A 25,199-nucleotide genomic window follows, 5' to 3' on the forward strand; every position below is an offset into this window, starting at 1 on the left:
ACAGAAGACAAAATAGAATAATAAAAATAACAAAGAATAAAAAAATAAAAAACTTAATTTTGCCTGTTTAGTTTAAACGCATCTTTACTTTGGTTATTAGTTTTTTCAGTTTTTCTCTCATTTAAACATTTTTATTCTACAATTTCTCAGATGATTTGGTCCCGACAGTGAGTTCCCATGTGGCGGTGATGACTAGTAAAGCCCAGCGCGCATGCGCGGCGCAGTCATCTGACGGTGGCGGGGGGAGGGGGGGGGGGGGGTTCCTGTGGTCGCTTCGCGTCGCCGCGACACCGGAGAGCTGGAGCACCGAGCGGGACACGGACGAGCCTCGTCTCCGGCGTGAATTAAACGTTTCAACCGGCGAGGAGCAACAAAAGCGTGAAGGTCCGGGAAAGGTTCGGGGTCGGTGCATCTTCTCGTGGAGTGGAGCCCGCAGCGCGATCGTGGGTTCTCGTAACCGCTTGCGCGCTTGCGTGGCTCTTCCAGAGAATGCCATGAAAATCACAACAGCCGACTGAGAGAGAGAGAGAGACCGGCGGCGGCGGTGACAGCATGGACACCTGCGGGCCGGTCCGCGTCAGGTAGCGCCTCCGAAGACTCCAGGAGAGCCGAACGCGTCTGGGCGGTCAATCCGCCGCTGGAGCTCCGTCTCAAGGATGGATTTCAGCCTGCTCCGGAGGATCATCAGCAGATACGTAAGCCCCCACCCCCATTCTGTCAACGCTCACAGCTGTAGCTGCGCGCAATGTGGCTTTTTTTATTATTAAACTGCACCAAGCTACCTTCAGATGATGCACAGATGCGCACGCTGCTTGGGAAGGCCACGGACTGTGGGCTTCACGGTGTTTGTGGTGGAGCTGAATGGAGAACCTGCCGGTGGCTGCTGTGAACAATAGAAATGAACTTGGCCTCCCTGATCATGGTGCTTTACTAACTTGCATAATAAACCTCAACCTGGTTTTACGGCTCTGCAGAGGAAATGAATCCTCACCTGATCGCTCTGCAGAGCTGCTACTGACTTCCACACCGACTTGCACTCACATGCAGGTGGGCCTTAGAAGATGATGGTACGCTCAGTGGAGGAAGCATTGAAGAGGAGAGGGGTGCCTCTAATTACTGATCTATCTGTTAGCAGGAAATGTCCACAGTAAAACAAATGAGATGAGCTGTAATCACATTCTGGTCAGACCCACAGTCTCTGCTTCTGGCTGGAGCAGGAAGCAGCTGGTTGCTGGCTGAATTAGAGAAGGAGAACGAGCTGGCAGGCCCGGTTCTGCTCATCAGACTGGGCCCCCTGCACCTCTGGAGCAAATCAAGGCTTTCTCTGGCCATGAAGCTGGCTCAGGTGCTATGAACAGATTGTGTGTGTGTGTGTGCGTGTGCGTGTGCGTGCGTGTGTGCGTGTGCTTACATGCTTATGTGTGTGTGTGCAGGTGGGGGTGTAAGGGTCTTGATGAATGCTCCAGCAGAGCTATTATCAGGGGAACTCAGTCCCAGCAGAGAGGAGGAGGGCAGCATCATTGTCCACATCGTTGTTGTGGAGGGTCAGCAGATTTCTACAAGTTTTCCACATATAATTTCCAAAGTCAAGTTTTTTTTTTTTTTACACAATTCTAATTTAATTTTAACACTTTTAGCCGCCCTCTGCATTCAGCAACGCCTCCATGATCACCACCTGCACTTGTACTTTATCTCCATCCCCTATAGACCGGACTTCAGTCTAATTGCCATCATGTACAACGCATGCAACGTGCAGCCCGCGCTGCTGCAGACAGCTCTGAAGGTTTGCCTGCCTTTAGTACACACTTATAATTTATAAGTGGAGAGAATTGCGCATTCTATTTTTGCAGATTTTGCAGGTAGCATCGCACCATAAAGCAAAGTCCGCACTTTCAAACTCCACACCGCCTGCTGCTGTTTGGTTAGCTGTTACAACTTTATTTTTCCTTGACCTGCCAGACTGCCGTTGGACTCAAGTTCACCTCATTTAAATTGTTGTTTTGTTTTCCATTCCTCTTTGCAGTGATACATTTATTTATTTCTGCACGTGACACAGAACAGCCGGATATAGATTTGCATTTTATTCCTGTTATTCCTGTTTCCTTTCATGACAAGTTTCCAACAACCCTGAACACATGCCATTTTTAACCATTTCCTCTCTGCTGCTTTTACTAGATTATGACAAAAGACAGCAAACTAATCACGGGTCTCTTATCTGGATATTGATTTATAATCGGATGGATGGCTGATGTATCTATTACACATGCATTACCCTCTATTAACCCCTATAATATTCCAACAGCTGCTCCTTAATGAGGCTACATGGGCGAACAAATAACACATTGTGCGAGAGGATTATCGTGCTAACGTCGAATTCGTGTCAAGGTCACGTCCCACAAGTTTGATAATTTTGCTATTCCGAGAAAGAAAAAAAGCGTTCTTAGTGTTCTGCAGCTTCCTCACTTCTGAGCTACCCTGAGTTCACGAGCTTCGCCCTTTACATCTTCCTCCGTTATTATCGTCTCCCATTGGCTTATTCTCTCTGCAGCTTGTTTCTGCTTTATTCTAAGCATCCAGAGCGTCTCCCATGCTCACTAAAGTGCTAGAAATGCAGCAGGTGGATAATACAGTTGAATCATTTGAGCTAGTTATGAAGTCATTTAGATATCTGTACGAAAAGGAGCGCTTTTATGAAGATGTTTGCTCAGATGTCTGTTGTTTTTTATTTCCAGACGTTCTCTTTTGTGCAGCAACAGTACAGTGATATGAATGTAAAGTGTGTGCTTGATACACTTTGTTCGTGCCTTTGAATAGTTCTTCAGGTCTATTCTGATATCTTGATGCTTTGAAGTCTGAAGTTTAAGTGGGACACTTTGTTACGTCATAACCTCAAATCTATTTCGCCTTGTTCTCTCTCTGCTCTGATAAAAGAATGGCTGAGCCCGCATGCAGAAAGACACAAAGGAAGAGAGTGTGTGTGTGTGTGTGTGTGCTTGTATTGTTTCTTCCATTCCCTTGTCTTTTTGTTCTGTAATAATAGCGATGGTGGGACGTCTCTGCTTGGCAGGAGCGCTTCGTGAGGTCACGACCCGGAGAAGAAGGACGGGGTGTGTCAGTGATGGTTGTATTGGAATACTTCAGAGTCTCTTATTTGTAAAGCAGCATTCCCATCAGCGTGGCGCCCTCAGTCCCTCGCCCTCCTTTATATCTGTCTGTGAACGTGTGACTCTGGTTCTCTCACATCGGTAGATAAAGCAGAAAGGTCTCCTCGCACTAAAGGGCTTCAGAAAGGTTTCCAACACGCTTACAACCCCTTGACTCCCCAGGCTGGTGTTGGAAAGCAGAACATAACCTCTTAGATTAGTGATTGCCACAGTAGCTCCCTCCATTAAGTCTCACAGCTAAGAGCCGTCTATTCCTGCCTGCTGCACCCCTCAGAGAGAGAGAGGGAGAGACGGGATGGCAAAAACACACTCGGGATTGGTGTTTGGGCGAGACCCCATGGCCTGTGTGTATACCAGGGTGAACGGCGGGGTAAACGGCATGCCGGCTCGGAAGGATTGTTTTGTCTTTGGCATTTTGTGCCTCTGAGAGGTTTCATTATGAGACGCAGCGTTTAGGCGGTCCAGTCAACTGCTGACAAACTGAGGGAGGGATGGAGAGAAGAACCACAGCTGGATTAAAGACTTATGTAACAGCTGGATCAGAGCAAACCACGTGAGAGAGCAAGCCGGGGCAACAGGAGAATCCACGTTTTGTCATTTTCAGATCATTTTCTCTTAATTGCCTCCGACAAGAGAGCGGCGCATAAACTACCGATAGTCGAAGGGCGGAACATCGAATTTAGATTCTGAAGGAAACTGTCATGACTGAATTATTGTTTTTCTTCAGTAACACTTTAATAATAATAATGGCACCAACATGTAAGGTCAAGCTTTCATTGTCAAGGTCAGGCGTTCGTGGGACGACTGCCAAAGATCTATCAGGGAAACTTTTTTAATACTTTATTGGAATGTTACGTTATCGGTTTCCACTTCGCTGACATGGAGCCAATTGCAAATGTTTTGGACATTCTTATATAAGTTGTGTTCTGTAACTTGTTAGCATGAGTTTAACTAATCTGTATCTAATAAACAAGTTAATGAAACAAAGATCTATTCTACCTATTAGGGAATCTGAGCTGCTTGCAGAGTTTAGTGTTGTGATGATGATCCATCCATTTGTTTTTCATCATTAGAGATCTGATCTCTGAATGAGTCTTTTCCCTGATTCTATAACACAAATACATCTATATTTACATTTAATTTGTCCTAATCATAATATTCTACACCAACATTGCAGTTTTCCTCAAATAACATCATCTGATAAAAGATCATCGATCTACTCCTCGTCTTATTTTGTTTGTTTCCTCCTCACTGATATTTGCTCTTTATTCCAAAAGCAATCTCTTGTCAAATCCAGAATCCACAGTCGATTTATAAACTATCACAGTGTTGTGATAACACTAACCCTAATATTACTTAAGAATATATATATATGCCGCAAATAAGTATTTGTTGCAGCTCGTAGCTAATGTTGTTGGTTTTGGAAAATATAATGTCTTTCACCTTCTCCAACTGTCTGCATTTAATGAAGGTCAGACATGTTCAATATATTTCAGATTATGTCACGTATATAAATTAACCCAGGGACTTAAGCTGATTGGCTAACAGTTAGCCTAGAGTCAGTCGATCTATTATTAGTTTGTGTTTTCCCTCGGCGTTGACTGTTGGATCAATGAGCTAAAGGGCAACACGTTCTTGCGTGTCCGGTACGAGTTGTGCAGTTGTGTTTCCGATCTGACATCCTCAGTCCAGATCAAACGAGTAGTTCGTTTACAAAGAGCCATTCAGAGAAATTTGATCCGACAGAGGGATACCTGCTGCACACCTGTGAGGCGCAGAGCGGCAGGACAGCGGAGCAGCGTGACATTTAATCAGGCCGGTTAATAGCGTTCACCTTTTACTACACCTCTGTAGAAGGGAGCTGCATCGTAGATCGAGGGGTAGCCACATCCACAAAGAAGAAACGCATGTGCAAACCTTTAAATGTAGCTTTATAAAAACAGCAGGACTGTTTCTGTTCTTGATTTTTAAATGCAGGTTTAAAACCGTTCAGAACCGGTTCTCGGGGAAGAACGGGGGTTTGTGGCGCTGGGATCTTCGATGTTATAAAATCCATCTAGACATCGTTGGTGATGTACAGGCCAGCCTCGCCGCGTGTCGGCTTGTTTCAGCGTTGCTAATAGAGACGATGGAGCGCTGGAGTGAGGAGGGAACAGTGGGCAGGGGTTGATGCGGTTCAGTGAGAATTAATGATCAGATAACCACTAACCACAATGCAATCTCTCTCTCTCTCTCTGCCTCTCTCTCCATCCCTCGCCCACATCAGTCTGTCAGAGAATAACGCGTTCTGTCAGGAGGAGGAGCAAAGGAGGAACGGGACGCGTGACAGAGTCAGGGAGATGAGGACTAGGGAAGAAACTTTGACCTGTTACGGTTGCCTGTACTGAGAGTGGACGGTTGACCAAGAAACAGGTGATCCGTAGTTGCCCCGGTAACATAACGCTGAAAAAGATGCAGTACTGTGGAATGTGGCGAACATTCCACAACCCTGGCAACTTGTCTGGCGACTGCCCCCCGCTCCTAGCGTGCCAAACGCTCTGTCCCAGTCGTGCTGTCCCAGCAGTGGCGTTCTCACAGCCGTTCTCGGCCCAGGCTTCGTGCTTTATTACAGAGGTGGGTTATTTTAACACGGCGGGACTCCAGACTAATCCTTGTTTGTTTAGAGTCAAGTTAAATTAAAGAACTAGAAAAACCTGCCCTGCATGTACCGAAGGTTAACCCTTTAACATCATGTAGCAGACAAGAACTACACTGACATAAAATGTGTGTTTTCTGGCTCTCGTGTGTCTGTGGAAGTTGTGATGAGCACTTTTGGATGCTTTAAAGAAAATAAAGCATCCAAAGACCTATCGGTGTATTTATCACAAATGATTATGAAGCAACTCGTTCTTTATTAATAGAATAATTTACAAGCTAACTGGAGGGTGGCGAAGCTGGTTGACGCTGCGCTTTGATAAAAACAGTCCAGTGAGTTTTAATTCCGCTGATTGTAATGATGTATCTCCAGAAGTAAAAGAGTTTGTCCTGTTTATTCACTGAAACGGTCTGAAAGGCTTCATTATCTACAGCTGCACCACCTTCTGGCTGCTCCTCCACCACACCTTCCATCGCTGGGTGAGGTGGACTCCCAGAATGCATTCTGTTATTCCCCACGGAGCCTCTTTAGATGTACTGGAGGATAAAGATGAACTGAGATGGAGGATTGTTAGCACGTGATCCAACATGCTTTATTCTTGTATGGAGGGCTTTGTTGTAGCTGAACCAGCAGAGTAGGCGTTGTCTTGGCTGTGTTGCAGTCGGATGTGAAAAGGCGAATTGCAAACCGACACTGGCGTGACTCGGCTGATCTCAGAGCGACCCGCGACAGAAGTTGTTAAATATTAATATTTAATCAGGCTCGATACACCTTCTTTTCAAAAACAATAAATAAATAAAAACCCATCAGTGGAAGTACAATCAGAGGATGCAGATGCAAAGCTTCAGATTCATGTATTTACAGTCGAGTCTTGGTTGTGAGGAGATTTTGCCTAATATGAGCATTGACTGGAAGCAAATATGTCTGTTTTAATATTTCTCCGTCCCTATGTCTCTCTCAGTGTGTGGGGGAGGAGATCTGGGTGGACAATAGGACGGTGTACATCGGGCATAAAGAACCCCCTCCAGGAGCTGAGGCCTACATCCCTCAGCGTTACCCCGACAACCGAATTGTGTCCTCCAAGGTGAGCATCCCACAGCTCTTAATTCGATTCATTATTCATCTTCATGCTGTTCATGCGGTTTTATTTTCAGACAGACGTGTTGGATTTTTATTGGGTCCTTGTTTTGCAATATTCATGGTTCCTTTTCCCTTTGCTGCCGGGGGGGGTGTGGGGGGGGACGGACTGGTTGATGTGCCTGTCACACTTGTGTGTGTGGAAATAACTCTGCTGCTGTCACTCTACCCCACAGTACACCTCCTGGAACTTCATCCCCAAGAATTTGTTTGAGCAGTTCAGAAGAGTCGCCAACTTTTACTTCTTGATCATTTTTCTAGTCCAGGTGAGATTTTCATAAACAGAGGTTGAGATTGACTTGTTTACAGGACTGAAGTTAAAATGAACTACACTCTCAGCTGTTTTATTTGTTTAAGTAAATTTAAAAAAGAATATATACATATGTAATTAGCTGCTGGAAACCATCTGAAATGCAGAGACTTTAATTTATTTTGAAGTTTGATAATTGATAGTGTCCACATTTTACATGCAGAGCAAACTAAATATTGCAGATTTGATTTCTGATGCTTTGCCATGAAAATTCAATTCAAGTCAGACAGTTTACTTTAAGAAATGTTCTTCTGTGCTTTGATATTTAAATAATAATAATAATAATATTTTAAGAAAATGTAATCATATCTAACCTGTTTCATTATAAAGATGCACAAGTCTTTTTTCAACATGTGATTAAAAATTCAGCGCTGTAATTTACACAATTGTGAACACTGGCCAATCAAAATAAGAGCAATTACCCAAATGATTAGCATTCAAATCCAGCACCTGTTTCCTGACCTAAGCTATTACCAAATTTACCATAATTTGAATTTGCAAACATTTTGTTATTCTGGGATCATGAGTGTTGTATTCTTTAATTCAGCGTTAAAAAAACAAGTTTTTTTTTCTTTCTGTATTGCACCAGGAGTGGAATAATCAAGTAGGTGCTACCTTATCGTAGGAGAGGATACAACAATACCAACCAGGATACTAATAGATTCAATAGAGCAGGATGTAGCTTAGCCGCAGTTTATTCAGCGAGTTTTATCAATACCATGTTAAATACTGCACCCTCTTAAAGGGACAAACGGAGCCCGGCGGACAGCAGCAGTGTTTACACTCTAGTTTGTTCTTCATCTGAACAGGTTCTACGATGCTTTTACTACGTTCTACATCAGGATGTACATTTACATTTACATTCCAGTTCAGACGGAGGAAATTAAATGTGATTTGATTACATGGATGGATGCTTCATTTTTGCTAGATTGGCGGCGCCCCATTCCTCTGCTGCGCACCAGTATTGCATTACTGTACTTTGCATCTTCCTCCCCTCTGCAGCTCATCATCGACACCCCCACCAGCCCAGTCACCAGCGGCCTGCCCCTCTTCTTTGTCATCACTGTCACCGCCATAAAACAGGTAGGACACACTCAAATCGGCTCGCATTTCCAGGAAGTATTTCTACACCCCCCCCCCCCCCCCCCTCTGCACAAAGAGACACACAAACTAGCACACACTCGCTCCCAATCAGCTGCTCTATTGTCTACATACACACATTCCCCTCTCAGCAAAAGGACGTGCCATTGACTATGTCTGGTGATGTGAGAAATATGATAATGAATATCTCATTTGTTAATCCCAGTAGCTCAGGATGCCCCTGATGCAGATCCATCCCGCCCCCTCCCCAGATACTGAGGGACGGGGTCCCACCAGTGACAGATGGAACTGCTCTGGCTAAGCGATAAATCTAAAACAGTACATGTTGGCTAGGAAGCAGGTCACGAAGCTCACGGAACACAATGCTAATGAATTACCGCCGATGACTTTCACCTCTCATGCTGTGTGTTTGTCCCACTTCTCCGTGCACAGCGAGCTACAGCACGAGGCATCGGCTTTCTGGCCCTTTCCCCTTACAGTCGTGTTTTGGTCTGCGTCTCTCTCAGGGCTACGAAGACTGGCTCAGACACAAGGCCGACTGCTCAGTAAACGAGAGCCTGGTGGATGTGGTGCAGCAGGGGAAGGCGGTGGGGACACAGAGTCACAAACTACGAGTAAGAATGGCCTCATTAGAGCAGCACGTAGCACCTGAGGCCACAAAGCAGCTGCTGCAGAGCTCACCTTTTCCATGACTCTTTCTTCCCACCCTCCCTCCTTTCAATTCTCTGCAGTCCTTTCTAACTTCCTTTCCTCTCACTCACACGCTCGCATGTCTTCCTCTTCAATTATTTGTCCCTAAAACTGTAGAAGAGAAACAATTAGAGCATCACTGGTGCTCCATGCGAGTCCCCGGCAAAATGGAGAGGACTGATGCGTTTGTTTTGTAAATCAGGATACTCCTGTCATCATCTCTTAGTGTTCGCTTATGTCATTCTGATGCAATAGAACATATCCCGACTAGGGGGGGGGGGGTGTTATTAGCATCCTGTAACTCCGTCGTATTTATAGCTGCTGATTTTGCCTCCACGTTGCATTCAGATTTCATACCAATACCCAACACAGAGTTCTCCTTTTGATGTATTTACGACGTGGAACAACACAAAGATCAAATTATAGACCCGGCATCAGTTAAAACTCAGACAGCCATTTTACATGTGTGGGGTTTGTTGCTGTTCATCAGAAGCTATACAGCACACGAGGTAAGGTTAGGGAGGATTTGTCTGGGCTGCTCTATAGGCAGATAAGATTAGATAAGCAGCTTTATTTGTCATTATACAAATTGTACAATTAAATTACATGATTAGTGCAGGGACTTGTTGACTTGAGCACGCCGCCACTACTATAAAAATTTAAATGCATATTATTTTTACTAGTGGGGAAACCCTTTCAGACACGGAGAGAACACGCACAGAAAGGCCATGCTGGGAATACTGGGGTCTGAACCCATAGCCTTCTTGTTGTGAGGCAACAGGGCTAGCCACTATACCACCATGCCATATAGCACCATAAAACAGTATAAGCAGAGTCTAAAGTGTGTAAAAAATCTGTAGATTATGGTGCACAATGAGTGCAAAGAGAAGGAGTTTTGTAAAGCCTAGTCTGGATTAAAGGGAATCACTGGACCTTGGTGGAGGTACTCACTCTGCTGCATTCCATTCTTGTTTTTAAAAAAATTATACATCTCATTCCATGCAGATTCTCAAGACAAAGTTGAAGATTGCTCAGGACAGCACGCATTCAGAGATTCTTCCTTCTTCATGCAGTTTGTCCAGAAATGTAAAAAATATCATGGAGGCTGAAGATTACGGAAGATATCAGGATAATATAATATAATATAATCGGATAATATGTATTTATTTTGGCAGACATCATTTGTAGCAGTGCATATGTGCCGTCATCTCATAATAAACTGGAAGGCCCATGTTCCTCAGAAGTTCTGAACATGCCTGTGTGGTTTTGAACATATGTGGATTTCCACTCAGACCTGTAGTGAACTGGTTTTCTGTCACCATTGTAGCTCAGGAGATCAATAAATGCATGCATAATTGCACATTTATTTTGGTGAATATTGTGGAAACACTGAATCCGCGCTGGAAATGAATGGCTGACCGAGTCAGGTATATTTTAATGACCTTTCTGGAGCATAGGAGCCAGATGACGAGTAAATACGTTTGGTTTTGTTCCTGGTAGCAAATATAATTTACTTTTGTAAAACGTGGACTGACTCTGCAGAAATCTTGTATTATCTTGGCTTGAATGGAGGCAGAGGTGTCTGCACTCTGCATAATGTACAATCTGGTTTCACCGCTGTGACGGAGGGGTGCATCTAATTTCCTTGATGTCTGCTCCTGTCAGAGACGGAGCGATGTTATTGGTCATCTTAGAATAAGGTTTTAATGCAGACGCCCGGTCGGAGCAGCTCTTCTGCGTAATCTCATTGGTCCAGACAGACATCTTACATGACACAAACAGAAATTCTCTTGTCTTGCCTTTCGTATTCTCCATCCCTCTACCCCGTCCCTTACCTTCCCCTGCTTTGTCCTTTCTTTCCACCTCTCTGTCTCATCTTCTCCTTTTTTTCCCCTGTGTCTTCCAGCGCTTTTCTGTCCCAAGGTTTCTCTCTAGAGGAGATCAAAGAGAGGATTAGAGTGGGAACCGGGATAATGATGAATATATTAATCATGCAAAATCAGAGAGCGTGTGTCATGTGTATGGTCACCGTGGAGATGGGATTTATCAGAGCTTAAGCTGCTCCGTTCGTATAATCTGTTATGCAACTTCAGAATCCTTTGAAAAAAAAAAAGGGATAAAAGAACGTTAGAGGATGAGCAGACGATTACCCGCAGGTCTGTCTCTTTGTCTCTTACGCTCTGTTGTCACGTGAACCTCTCGTCAAAACACTTTACACATTGACATGTAAGCCATTATGGGATGCATGATGTATCTGCCTTGCTCCGTCAGGTTGGAGACATTGTGGTGGTGAAGGAGGACGAGACTTTCCCGTGTGACCTCATCTTTCTGTCCTCCAGTCGCCAGGATGGGACCTGCTATGTCACCACCGCCAGCCTGGATGGCGAGTCCAGCCACAAGGTGCCAGGACAAGTGCATGAAATTACTGGACTTATTATTGTCTTTAAAAACAACAACCATTTCTGAATTAACTAACACAGACACACACGTCTGTAGGGGCGACATGACCCATCTGATCGTCGTTCATATCGCTCACATACACTGTACCTCTGAGTACTTCATCATCATGCCTGGGGGGGCGACCACCTGATGTGCTCGCTATCCCAGCATGCTCTCCTCCACTGACCCGCGGAGCAGCACGCTGGAAGCTGATCCAAGGGGTCAGATGAACCCCGCTCTCATTAGTGTGACTGAATGACATTTTCCTCTGTTGTCTGCTCTTCCTTTCTCAGACCTATTATGCTGTACCAGATACCATGGCCTTTTGTACGGAGCAGGAAGTGGACTCGCTGCACGCCACTATTGAATGTGAACAACCGCAGCCTGACCTCTACAAGTGAGTGTGACGCCTCGTCACCGATGCGTTCGTGTTATCGGCTACGACCGCTGAGATGCAGATCCTCCCTCGTCCCTCGAGCGCCTCGTCACCGATGCGTTCGTGTTATCGGCTACGACCGTTGAGACGCAGATCCTCCCTCGTCCCTCGAGCGCCTCGTCACCGATGCGTTTGTGTTATCGGCTACGACCGCTGAGACGCAGATCCTCCCTCGTCCCTCGAGCGCCTCGTCACCGATGCGTTCGTGTTATCGGCTACGACCGCTGAGACGCAGATCCTCCCTCGTCCCTCGAGCGCCTCGTCACCGATGCGTTCGTGTTATCGGCTACGACCGCTGAGACGCAGATCCTCCCTCGTCCCTCGAGCGCCTCGTCACCGATGCGTTCGTGTTATCGGCTACGACCGCTGAGACGCAGATCCTCCCTCGTCACGTCTCTTGATTGGAGTTTACTGTGACTTTTTCCATTTTTCACAGATTTGTTGGACGCATCAATATTTACAAGGACAATGAAGAACCTGTGGCTAGGTGACTTTTGTATAGAAAGGAAATTATTTAACATTTAAGGTGCTTTATCATGTTTTGGTGTGGCATTAAAGGGTTGTGTTTTATTCCTGCAGACCACTTGGAGCCGAGAACTTGCTCCTTCGGGGAGCCACGTTGAAGAACACGGGCCGTATTTACGGTAATGACACTGTCTGACTTAATTGTGTTTATACAATATTGTTGATTGAGAAATATAGCAGCACGGTGGCGCAGTGGTAAGCGCTGTTGCGTCACAACAAGAAGGCCGCAGGTTGAAATCTGACTTGCGGCCTTTCTGTGAGGAGTTTGCATGTTCTCCCCGTGTCTGTGTGGGTTCTCTCTGAGTTCTCCGTCTTCCTCCCACCACCAAAAACATGCAAATTAGGTGAAGTGGTTCCGTTAAATTTCCCATAGGTGCGTGGCTTGTCCAGGGTGTACCTCCGCCTCTCACCCGTTGACTGCTGGGATAGGCTCCAGCACAACCTGCGACCCGGACAAAGCAGTCAGGAAGATGAATAAATGATTGGCTTATTGCCTTGTTGACTGTGTTTTTGCTCCACCCAGCTGTTGCCGTTTACACAGGTATGGAGACCAAGATGGCACTTAATTACCAGTCTAAATCTCAGAAGCGCTCTGCTGTAGAGAAGTAAGATGAAATACTTTCACTGCATTATTTCGAGTGCACTATTTTTTCCACTGGTTGGTTCATTTCCCGTCTTCCTCTTCCCGATGTTTGCCCTTTGTCTCCGCAGGTCAATGAACGCCTTTCTGATAGTATACCTGTGCATCCTGATCAGTAAAGCTGTCATCAACACGGTTCTGAAGTACGCCTGGCAGTGGTCTCCTGACCGGGACGAGCCCTGGTACAACCACAGGACTGAGAACGAGCGCCAGCGCCATGTGGTGTGTAAAAGCAGTCTGGACACCCAGGGTCAAAACTCATTTCTCTGAACTCTCACATCTGTTGTCCTCCCTCCTCAGGTGGTCCGGGCTTTCACGGACTTCCTGGCCTTCATGGTCTTATTTAACTACATCATCCCGGTGTCTATGTACGTCACTGTGGAGATGCAGAAATTTCTGGGCTCCTATTTCATCACTTGGGATGAGGAAATGTTTGATGAAGAGCTTGGGGAGGGAGCTCAGGTTAACACCTCCGACCTGAATGAAGAGCTGGGACAAGTAAACAAGCACAGAAAAACATTCGCTTGGAGCAGTGTCTTTTAGGAAGTGTGTACGCCACGCCTTTATCCTACCCTCTGTCTTCACTCCTTCCCAGGTGGAGTATGTGTTTACCGATAAGACGGGCACTCTGACCGAGAACAACATGGAGTTTATCGAATGCTGTGTCGATGGGAACGTTTACATCCCACACGCCATCTGCAACGGACAAATCTTGAGCGCCGCCTCCAGTATAGACATGATTGATTCCTCACCCGGAGGATACAGGAGAGTAAGTGTGTGTTTGACAAAGCAATACGATTTTTAATCGACCCTAATAGACTCCGCTACAGAATAGAGATGGGGGGGGGGGGGGGGGTGAGTAGAAGAACGCTTTCATTTAGAACATGTTCTAAATGGACGTTGCAAGGAATCAACTCGGCAATTTAGATATAAACACATGCTGTTGAAACACAGTGGGGATAAAGCATGCTCTATGTAAGTCATAAATGGTTGCTGGGTCTCACGGTTCACCGGAAAAGCTGATGACTTGCGTTTCCGTCAGTGGAGACGGTGATTCGTTTCATTTTAATATAGGAGGAGCAGAGAGAAAGACGTGCATTAAAAATTAGAAGAAGAAAAAAGATTTAGTTGATATGCTGCTCTGTTCTATTACTGTTTACAGCAATGACTTGAAACAACTTGCATCAAATGAGAGGAACTGTCGTAGTATTTTCAGAAAAAAATCAAAACATGTCCTGAACATCGGATCTATCTGTAGTTTTATCAAGCATTTTTAAAGTCAACTTTATTTTTGACTCCATGAAAGTGTACAATTAGAAATGTAATATGTGGGTTCCATCTGCAGGAACACGAAGACCTTTTCTTCCGGGCGCTGTGTCTGTGCCACACGGTGCAGGTGAAGGAGGAGGAGACGGTGGATGGCATCAAGAGGGGCATCCACCAGGGCCGGCCCACCTCCTTTTACATCTCCTCTTCACCGGATGAGATCGCCCTGGTCGAGGGAATGAAAAGGTTAAACTTGCTAAAGCACACGCGGTTTGCAAACGGATTATACTCCGTTTGATGCTTCATTGAGGTGGATCAGAACTCATTTAGCCTTTCCAAGGGAGGGACTCTTTACGATGTACACTAACACTCCACTTCTCTGCTGCCAGGCTGGGCTACACCTACCTGAGACTGAGAGACAACCACATGGAGATCCTCAACAAAGACGATGAGATTGAAAGGTTAGTCTGTTAATCAGGAGTGGAGCTGTGGCCAGACGTCAAGAAGGAGCGGGTTGTTTTTAGAAGCTGTTCCCTCAGTAAGAATGAAAGGCAGACTTCACATAATTCGGGAGGAAATGGTTTCGTACTTCTCTCTGTAGGAAATGGTTATTGAATGACCTTCTCGCTCCATCAGCCGCCGCTGTGGCCTGTCGATAGGGAGCTATTTTAAGAATGCTGAAACTGTTCGCCTGTACCTCATTTTCCTCTGTGGACACTTAAGGTAGTCTGCTGGGTCTGTCTCTCTTGGCAGGTTTGAGCTGCTCCACGTTCTGAACTTTGACTCCGTCAGGAGGAGGATGAGCGTCATCGTCAAGTCCAGCTCCGGTGAGACACACACAGCAGTGAAACGCATCAACGCGTTGTGGAAACCTTTTAAACGCTCGAGCCTTCACAGATTTTGACTTGATTCCTTTATCTGCCTTTATTTTGGATCTCAGGAGATTACCTGCTGTTTTGTAAGGGCGCAGACTCCTCCATTTTCCCCCGGGTGGTGTCTGGGAAGGTGGAGCAGGTGAAAGCTCGAGTGGAGCAGAATGCTGTCGTAAGTGTGCAGTTTGACTGGTACTAATGTATAATGGCAGTTTTCCAGTAAGTAATCCTCAGCCTTTACATCACGTGAAAGAATTTAGTAAATGCCAGGGTCCAAACTTTGAGTTCACAAAAGGTTCAGGTGTTAAATATGAATTTTCTCTTTACAGCAGCTCAATATAAAAATCAGTATTTTATGTGAGAGCAGTTGATTGTTTTGCCTGCTCTTTATCGCCCAGCTCGGCTGCTCTCAGCACTTTCTCCGTTAATAGCTTTGGCTTTACAGGCCATAATGGTTCTCTTTTGGCTCAGCACCAGGTGTCAGACAGACGGAGTCGGTGATTGCTGAGTGAAGCCTTCAGCAGCTAAAGAGGAGAGAATAGAGTTCCCCTGGGAATTTCATTTTTTTTAATTTGGCCAGAAACGTGACTTCAAATACATTCTAATGTCTAAAAACTGTTTTCCTACAATTTTACTGTAAAAAAAAATGTATGTCGTGCAAACGTGCATTGAATCAAAGGTGAAAATCTCCGATCTCCATAAGCGTCTCCGCTCTTTCCCTTTCTCTTTTCCTCACTCTGACACAGGAGGGGCTGCGGACTCTGTGCGTTGCTTACAAAAGGCTGACTCAGGCTGAATACGAGGAAGCGTGCCACCACCTGACTGAAGCCAAGCTGGCCCTGCAGGACAGGGAACAGAGACTGGCACTGGCCTACGACGTCATCGAGAGGGACTTTGTTCTTTTGGGTGCTACAGCAGTGGAGGACAGGTTGGTCCCCATGGAAACAGAGAGCAAGGGAAACGATGCAAACACAGTGCGGCGGCAGGGGACGTGAAAGGAGGAGGGACAAGTGAAGAAGTCGTATTTTAATGATTGACGGGAGCAACACAGATTAACTTTGCTTTCTTATTTTCTGCTCTGTTAAATATGAGGGGTGTCTCTGTTCTCCAATTTTATTTCATTATTGGCCGCAGAGGTAGTTTTCCTGACCGGACCCCTCAGCTGTCTTCCCGGTAGATAAACTGGAGATGGGCAAAGACGGGGGTGGTCGCGCATCGATAAGTTAGCACCAGTTGGTGATTGAGCGATTCGAGTTGTGACGGATGTCGTTACTTACTGCTCTGTAGGCTGAAACTCTTATCGATTTATTGATGCACAGGCTCCAGGAGAAAGCGGCAGACACCATCGAGTCATTGCACAAGGCGGGGATGAAAGTTTGGGTCCTCACAGGAGACAAAATGGAGACGGCCGCCGCCACCTGCTACGCCAGCAAGCTGTTCCGCCGCAGCACGCAGATCCTGGAGCTGACAAAGAAACGCACCGAGGAGCAGAGTCTGCACGACGTGCTGTTTGAGCTGAATAGGACTGTCCTCAGGCAGCGCTCTATCTCTGGGTATGGGATCATGCGTGTGGCTATCAGTGATTTGCTGTTGTTGTATTTTATACAACACAAACTCATAATCCAAGACGAGTCCTCTTATGTTGGGTTTTTTTGTGTTTCCGGTAAATTCACATACCATATGCTGTGAATTCCACACTATCAGGGAATATCATTGGAGTCATTGAGAAGATCTCTGTGGTGGAGATTGATCATCGATCGTTTGTTCCAGGTTATCATTAGACTGCCTCGACTTTGGCTTGATCATCGACGGGGCGACGCTGTCCGCCCTACTAAAGCCCAACCAGGAGGGTACCGGTACCGGAACCGGCAACTACAGAGACATTTTCCTGGAGATCTGTCGGAACTGCAGCGCTGTGCTCTGCTGTCGCATGGCGCCGCTGCAGAAAGCACAGGTGGACACGGCCGCACGTCGCCTCGCACAAACCGCCAGCCACGCTCCTGAATGTCAAAGCGCGCCGCCGGACTGACAGTTTGATTTCTGCAGATTGTCAAGCTTATTAAGGCGTCAAAGGAGCACCCCATAACCCTCGCTGTCGGTGACGGAGCCAACGATGTCAGCATGATCCTGGAAGCACACGTGGGCATCGGTGAGCTCGTTTCACAGACTGGGTCGCCAAGTGTATGTCGCGCTCACATTTATGTTTAAAAGTAAAACTACGTTTTAGAGTTTAGAGAAATAGTCCTTCACATTTGCTAATCAGTTCATGACAGATGTCAGTTTATTGCCAATGATCATAGCAACAGTAAATATGTTGCTGTGAAAATATTGAATGGCCTATAAAACATAAATATTAAACTTAACCTTGGAAAAGCTAGCTAAGTCTGCAAAGTAAAACAAGATTAGTTTTTTTGCATGTACAGTATGGGTACTGGTAATAATGCAGGAGGCTGTGCTACACCGTGTATACCTGGGTTCTAGTTTCTACTGAATACTTGTAACAGACGCATCACTGAGCTACATTCTTGCAACCAACTTGTGTTTTGTGGCAGGCATCATGGGTAAAGAAGGCCGACACGCAGCCAGGAACAGCGACTACGCCATTCCCAAGTTCAAACACCTGAAGAAGATCCTGCTTGTTCACGGCCACTACTACTACATCCGAATAGCAGAACTCGTACAGTACTTCTTCTATAAGGTACACGACGGATGCCTCGTGTGCTCCGCCGGCTCACGCATTTTAATCTCTTTACCGTAATACCCAGTGAGACATCCGGCTACAAAGAAGCCGATTTTGAAGCTAGTCTGACAGATTACTGGATTCACGAATCCCTGGTGCCACATTCTGTCCCGGATTCATGACGAGGACGATCAGTGTGGGCGGCTTCTTCAGCAAGCCGTCAAGCAGCCAACTGATTGGTTTATTTCCTTTTGGCAGGCCAGCTCTTTGCTGCCCACTCAGGAAGCTTATGGCACACAATCTCTGCATAAACAGAAATGTGTAGATAGTAGCATTTTTAGATGCTTCAAATCTCTTCACATGTTCTTGTCACAAACCTCCCCCCCCCTTAAATCTTTCCAGAATGTATGTTTCATCTTTCCTCAGTTCCTGTATCAGTTCTTCTGCGGGTTCTCCCAGCAGGTAAGCACACGGTGTGGGATGTGGATTACTGTGAATCTGCACGCTGTTCTGCAGTAAACTAGCTTCACATAAGAATGAATGCTTATTTTTAAAGCTGCACTAATCCATATTTCCATGTTTGCAATGCATCAAACGACTATGTAATGGGAAAGGTGTCTTCATAGAGGCAGAGAATTATTACCCTACTCCGCAGCACCCTTCAGCTCTTCTCACTATTTCACCTCCTTTCCCCTCATTGCTTTCATTTTCTGGCCCACAAACTCCATCCTCATCAATCTTGTTTCAAGCTGGAGCAGAACATTTTTCATAAACCAACTTCATAGTGCCTGCGGAGCACCAGCCGACTGACAGAGTTAGTAGTTTCCTGTTGATAGAGTGGAGCATCAATCAAAGAGGGACCAGTTGAGGTTTTTTTTTATATTTCTCAGGAGTTGGTTGAGACCAGAACAAAGCCAAGAAAGTAGATGTTGCCCTATATCATAATAAATACACTCTATGGAGGAGGGGGGGGAGGGGGGGTTAATTTGCTTGTCTAGCTGCCATGAAGGTCAGACGGGCCAAGAAGACGCTTACCGTTCCTTATTTTTCCGAGAGTTCCTCCTAATTTCCAGATGTCTGGTGTCATCGGTGTTGTTCTGTCCTTCTGCAGCCCTTGTACGACACGGCCTATTTGACATTATACAACATCAGCTTCACTTCACTCCCCATCCTCCTCTACAGCCTGGTTGAGCAGCATGTCAGCGTGGAGGCACTCACCAGGGAGCCCTCCTTGTATAGGTGAAGGCAAAGAACATGTCGACCCGTCTGGTGTTTGTGTTTTGGGATCGTCGTGCTCGACGTTTTGTTTTTTCTCTTCATTTCCATAGAGACATAGCGAAGAACTCCCTCCTCCGCTGGCCTGTCTTTCTGTACTGGACGTGCCTGGGTGTGTTTGACGCTGTTGTCTTCTTCTTTGGTGCCTACTTTCTCTTTGACAACACCACCTTCACCAGCAACGGCCAGGTGAGCCTCTGTCTTGGTGCTAACAGGCCGTGGTGATGTCTGTCGCCGTGAGCGACCAGCAGAAATAGAGCGGTTTCATTTTATTGAGGAGTTTGTAGACGATGGACTTAACGTTTGTGCTCTCCTTCCAAACATTCATCCATCTCCATTGGATTCTCATGAAAGACGAGTTAAGTGTTGTTAGATGATGGCCTCGTGTTTTCTTTTCGTGATGGATCTTTAACAGGAAGGCTTCTGTCGGTCAGCGACATCGGACCTCCATTCATATCGACAGTGCAGTAGCATCCTTCTCTGTATCGTTGATTTGTATCACGTCAACTGTTTTCGATTGCCTTTGGTCCTGTTTTTTAAGTTTGAAACATCCTGAAATTCATTTTACCCTTTGTCCTGATGCCTTTCTCTTTTCTTTCCCCTCCTTCTCTCTGCTTCCTCTCTCTTTATTTTGCTCCTCCTCTCCTTCTCCTTCTTCTTCCTCCTCAGCTTATGACCACCAACACGCAGATGGTAAGCCTGTCTCCCTCTCAGCTCTCTCTGTCTTTCATGCTTTTTTTTAGTCTCTGTCGCACCCTTTGAGTTCCCAGATCATCCACTTCATCTAGTTTCATCCGCTCTCGCTTCACCTCAATCCATGCACTTCCATCTGAATGTGTCGTTTTCCAGTGCGCCATCATCCTGCTAATCTCTGTGTAGCTTTCAGTACCCGATCCTAACAACTTCACTGACATAGAACCTGTAGACGCTCCCTCACATTTCCTGTGTGTTTTGTTGTGGTAGTAAAGAGAGTATTGCTAGAATACTGTTCTATAGATTAAGATCCGACATCAGTTTGTCTTTTGTCTGATGTATTTGTACATTTGTGTCTGTGTACGCATTTGTATGTCACAACTCCTGGAGCTGGATGGGTTTTATTTTTTCTGCATCCGGGGGACGACTGCAGTGTTTTTGATGTGTATGCTCTGAGTGCTGGTGACAAACAACAACAACAACAACAACAACAAATGGGTTAAAAATGGGAATTCTCATAATGTTTCTCATCCCTGAAGGATTAATAACCAGATGTGGTTATTACATGAACTACCATGTTTCTTCTCGCTCTGTCATCCACCCTCCTTCCTCTCTTCCTCTTTCATTTTCTGTCCCCCCCATCTCTCACTCCATCTGTTCATCCTGATGTCTGTAGCACTTCAGCAGGTGGGAAAATGTGGATTCCAAGAGGTGAAGCCAAATCATCCTCTAATTGGGCCCAAAGCTAAAAAGGAAGCCCCAGAGAAAATATTTTTCCAAGCATATCACCCTTCATATCACCCCCATATAATTAAGCCTGTCATAACGATGTTTGGCCTACAATCTTAAAACACACAAAAAAACTTTTTTATTCTTGTCTTGATTGGACTTAAATTAAACCCTGAACGTTTGGGATAAATCTGATCGTGTCGGTGTTTCCATGAGTCTCAGCGGTCAGAATGCTGTTGTCTGTTGACGTGGCTGCAGGCGCTGCACCCTGATGTTTGTATTAGCATCCTGTTGTTTACAACACATGTCACCCAGTGGTCCATATATTGTTGTATATCGATGTTCTGTTGTTGTTTGTTTGTCTGAAAGCAGGATTGTACAAAAACTGCTTCACAGTTTCATGAAACTTGTTCTGAAGGCTGGAAAACTCGTTCAACTTTTAAGAGCTAGACTGGAGTGGGACGGTTCGGTCCTGGCAGAGGTCGGCACTCTTGTCGGCCAAGCTTCTTCGATAATATAATAATTGACAGCCCTACTTATAAACACGCCACGGGGTATTCACTAATCCAGCACGTAGAGCACGTTGGGTGCGGCCGCTAACCCTCGTCTTCCTCTGCTCCCTTTCAGATGTTTGGAAACTGGACCTTTGGGACTCTGGTCTTCACTGTGCTGGTGTTCACTGTTACTCTGAAGGTACGTGAGCGTGTCTCCGTTAAATAGAGCCTGTACCTCTGTCTTAATGCCTGGATGAGCTTGCCACCGTGTTACGCTGGTCGCTCAGTTTGCACCGCAGTACGCCCTGAGGCGCTGATCCAACGACTGCTGGAGGGATTACGGTGTGTGTGTTCTCTTTGTTTCAGCTTGCCTTGGACACACACCACTGGACCTGGATCAACCACTTTGTCATCTGGGGTTCACTGCTTTTCTACGTTATTTTCTCTCTTCTCTGGGGAGGCATCATTTGGTATGATCTGCGTTGCCCTTTCAACGTCCGTGTGTTGATTTTGGACACTTCTGACAAACCTTTTCCACTTTTCCTGTTGCTGCTCAGGCCCTTCTTGAACTACCAGAGGATGTACTACGTGTTCATGCAGATGCTGTCCAGTGGTCCGGCCTGGCTCAGCATCATCCTGCTCATCACGGTCAGCCTGCTGCCAGACGTCATCAAGAAGGTCCTCTGCCGGACGATGTGTCCCACAGCCACCGAACGTGCACAGGTAGGCTAGCAGCATGAGTCCAAGGTGAAGCTTCAAGGCTTACGTTTTATAGTGATCACTGATGGTGTGAACTCGATGCTTCACTGAAACCAATAACGCAAAACTAACACTTCCTCAGTTTGTAAGAAAAGCCTTTTTCAGTTAACCACCTGAAATTGTCCGGATTTAAAGTAGAACATTTGGCTGACATTTCATAATGGACTGTAATGAGCTGCAGTAGAGTTCCATAGGATCCCCGTTAGCTGTCTCAGAATGCCTTCCTGTGAAGCCAGCCTCAGTGTGAACAGAAAAAGGAGTCAAAGTTCTGACACATTTCTTCCTGCTGTGCTTTCTTCTCTTTTCTCCCTTCTCACTGCATCTAATGGAAAATTCACAATCCTCCGCTGGTCCTTTCTGCGTCTCCTTTTCCCTCCACCTCTTTCCATACCCTCCATTAATCATTCCTCTCCTCTCCTCTCCGTGCTCCTCTTCTGACCCTCCACCCTGTGCGCCTCTCTTTGGGGATAACTGCAGTCCACTCGTCCGTGCCTTACTGTGGAACCATCCACCATCTTCATGCTTTCTCAATCCTCCAGCAGAATGAGTTTCTGATTGGCCCAGAGTGAGGTGAGAGGAGCGGGAAGAGGTGACTCCCTTTTAATCCCTTATTTTTGAATGCATGGCGGCATGTTGAAATCACTTATGACCCCTCTGCACATCGCTTAATGTGAAACTAACCACCAGGATGCTATTAATGTAAAAAATAAAATCAACCATCGATGTAGCATTTACTGCTGGACGACCAGTCCAACCGTCATGTGGAGACTAACTCAGACCAGGTTCTATCGTTACCCCCTTTAACCCTTTAACATGTTCCACTGAAGGTAAGGACAGCAAAGGCCCCGGGGGTCTGTGTGGCTCCTGGCACAGCTGGCGGAGGGGGTAACAATGAGAGGAACCTGCTCCCCCCTACTCGGGCCTGTGAGGGCGACGGTGGAAAACAAGCTGCTGAGACCCCTGATGCCACACGACCACAGCAGTTCCTAGATTGCCCCCCCTAGTTGGGCTGGGGTCAGTATGGTAACGGCACGCAGAGGCTCTGGCTGTGGGGAATCAGGTGCTGCTGTGATACTGCTGCTTTCAGGAATCGGGGTCTCGAAAATAAGCTCTGCTTCGCTGGTTCCAGAGCATGCTACACGTGTCCATCTGGGGTTTTCACAGACACACAACAAACCTGGAAACTGTCCTCTTCTGCCAGGAACACTGGCGCCACCTGCTGGTGGAATGTGGGATAGAACGTGAATTTTATTTTCCTTTCACAAGCATGCTGAATGTCATGGCTCTTAACCAATGAATGAACTGAATGTTCAGAGGGTTTTTCCATCATGAATCTGCTAAATGAGTCCACAAGTCATTGGTTTGTTCACGGTAAATACATTTGATCCAAGGATGGATCCATGACATTCCCATTAAAGCTAAATATGCAGACATCTGAAACGAGCGTTAAACCCTCTGGATGTAAGCCTGCAGGTTGATCGGATCGTCTGTCATCTGTTCTCCAGCTGCGATTTGATCTGCATGCTGCGACGATTGATTGATTTTCTGTTTTTGCCTCTGTGTTTTGGATCTTCTCGTGACGTTGCATCCTCCGTCTGTCCGTAGGATCACGAGGCGCCGTCGCAGGGTGGAGCTGCCAGATCGACTCCGCCGTCATCCCGTCGAGCCTACAAAGGCGCAAGCACGGACTCCTCTCTCCTCCACGTCGGCGCTGTGGAGATGCTGTCGCTGCGCAGGTCTGAGCTCCTTCCCCAGAAACTGCTCGCCCACTTGGCTGAAGGCGGGGGAGCAGACTTGTGCTCGCTCAGCCCCTACGTGCTCCGACTTTCAGGGGCGGGGTTCGCCTCCTGCGCTCCGGGACCGGAGACCTCCGTGTGAACATGAGCACAGGCTTTGAGCGAGATGGAAGCGTGTTCACATGCGTCCGCCTCCTTGCTGGGTTCACCACGTGCATTATCTGGGCCACCCTTTAGGATTTAGGGCCCTGATGCCTCAACGTCAGACTTTGGTAACATCTTTTATTTTCAGTCTTATTCTCACGGGGGGGGCATTGTTTTGCGTGTTTCACTGTTTCCATGCTTGTATGTCCCTTTTGCTTCCGCGTTAATGCTTGTGGTCTGGCCCAGGAAGGGCCAGCTGTTTGAGCGCAGCCCTTTGTGTGTGCATGTGCGCGACTCTATGCATGAATGTGCCTGTTGTCCTGTGTTTGCGTGTGACACAACGCTGCCTTACACTTAACCACACAGCAGCTGGCGAGGAGCCAAAGGGAGGACGGTGTCGAAGAAGCCTTACACCCTCACACGCCCCTCAGCTGAAGGAGGGAGACGGGGAACGTCTGAAGGAGGCGCTGAGTTCTAGCCGCCCTGCCTTAATTCATACAAACCTGTGTTCGGTTGATGATATTTCCTGCGTGGTTAAACCATGTTTGTGTGTGGACAAGAAGACTCACAGGACATGCATGTCTGGTACAGCGTGTTTTTATCTTTCTGGCTCTCCCTTGACCCTCATGATTGTGTCCGCTTGTTTTCAAACCTGCTAATGTAGCACGTCGGATCCTCTGCATGTCGATCTGCTCCCCCTCTCCGGTCTTCCTCCTTCATCCGACATCGCTCGTCACAAAACGCATCGCAACGCCTTTCGTTTCTCCCGACCACGAGCACACTGTGTCCCGGATGACAGCAGCGGCCCGAGACCGATGGCGTCTCTAGCGATGGCGTCCTGCGGTTCCTCACTGCGGCATCGTGCGTGTTTGTCTCGCTGCCACGCTTCGTGTTACACAAACGTTTGTGAGAATGTCATGTCGTCCCATTCTAAAGGTTTTCTGTATTGTTCTAAAAGTATTGATTGCGGTTGCTGTTGATGTATGGATGTAATTTAAACTTTTATATCTATTGTAGCAAGAAGGGGTGTGTGTATATGTATATATATATATATTTAGTCTGTGAGCAGGACGGAGACTTGAATCGGCGATGTCACAATCAAATCACTAGAATGTTGAACTGGCTTGTCCATCATGTCCTCCAGCTGAAGATTGTAGCTAACTGTGGAGCCTCTCTACACATTTCTAACATCTGAAGTCCTCTTTGTCCAAAGCATATCCGTCACGTTGCACGGCAAGTGGCCGACTCTGGAAGTCTTGAATGTCAGATTCTGTATGTTTATGCAGTTTATTTTCATAGACATTGTTATCTGCCAACATGTTTATATTTACTAAAGGGTTTTCAGTGTCTATTCTTTTTTTTCACGGGGACACGGATCATTTCTCAGTTTGGTTGGAGGTCTGGATTTGTCTCTTTCAGTTTTCATTCAAAGCCCTCCTCTGGGACTCTGACCTCAGTAGATCAGGAAAGCGCC

The 25,199-nt window shown here is 46.4% G+C and overlaps 1 protein-coding gene across 1 annotated transcript; it reads left to right on the forward strand.

Moving 5' to 3' along the window:
• Positions 1 to 363: 363 nt before the first annotated feature.
• Positions 364 to 23,723, forward strand: LOC137902684 (phospholipid-transporting ATPase IH-like). The gene is made up of 30 exons (XM_068746769.1): positions 364 to 695; positions 6,761 to 6,883; positions 7,113 to 7,202; positions 8,249 to 8,329; positions 8,854 to 8,961; positions 11,309 to 11,437; positions 11,770 to 11,873; positions 12,349 to 12,399; positions 12,492 to 12,556; positions 12,961 to 13,042; positions 13,149 to 13,299; positions 13,378 to 13,575; positions 13,673 to 13,846; positions 14,423 to 14,589; positions 14,733 to 14,804; positions 15,097 to 15,170; positions 15,284 to 15,387; positions 15,962 to 16,143; positions 16,535 to 16,768; positions 16,986 to 17,169; positions 17,262 to 17,364; positions 17,768 to 17,913; positions 18,298 to 18,357; positions 19,007 to 19,134; positions 19,224 to 19,359; positions 19,840 to 19,863; positions 21,220 to 21,285; positions 21,453 to 21,556; positions 21,644 to 21,809; positions 23,451 to 23,723. Exons 1-30 carry the CDS (start codon positions 657 to 659, stop codon positions 23,721 to 23,723), a joined length of 3,618 nt encoding a protein of 1,205 aa, XP_068602870.1. The 5' UTR covers positions 364 to 656.
• The last annotated feature ends 1,476 nt before the right edge of the window (positions 23,724 to 25,199 follow it).

The sequence above is a fragment of the Brachionichthys hirsutus genome, chromosome 12 (genome assembly GCF_040956055.1).
Source record: "Brachionichthys hirsutus isolate HB-005 chromosome 12, CSIRO-AGI_Bhir_v1, whole genome shotgun sequence".
Taxonomy (NCBI): Eukaryota; Metazoa; Chordata; class Actinopteri; order Lophiiformes; family Brachionichthyidae; genus Brachionichthys; species Brachionichthys hirsutus.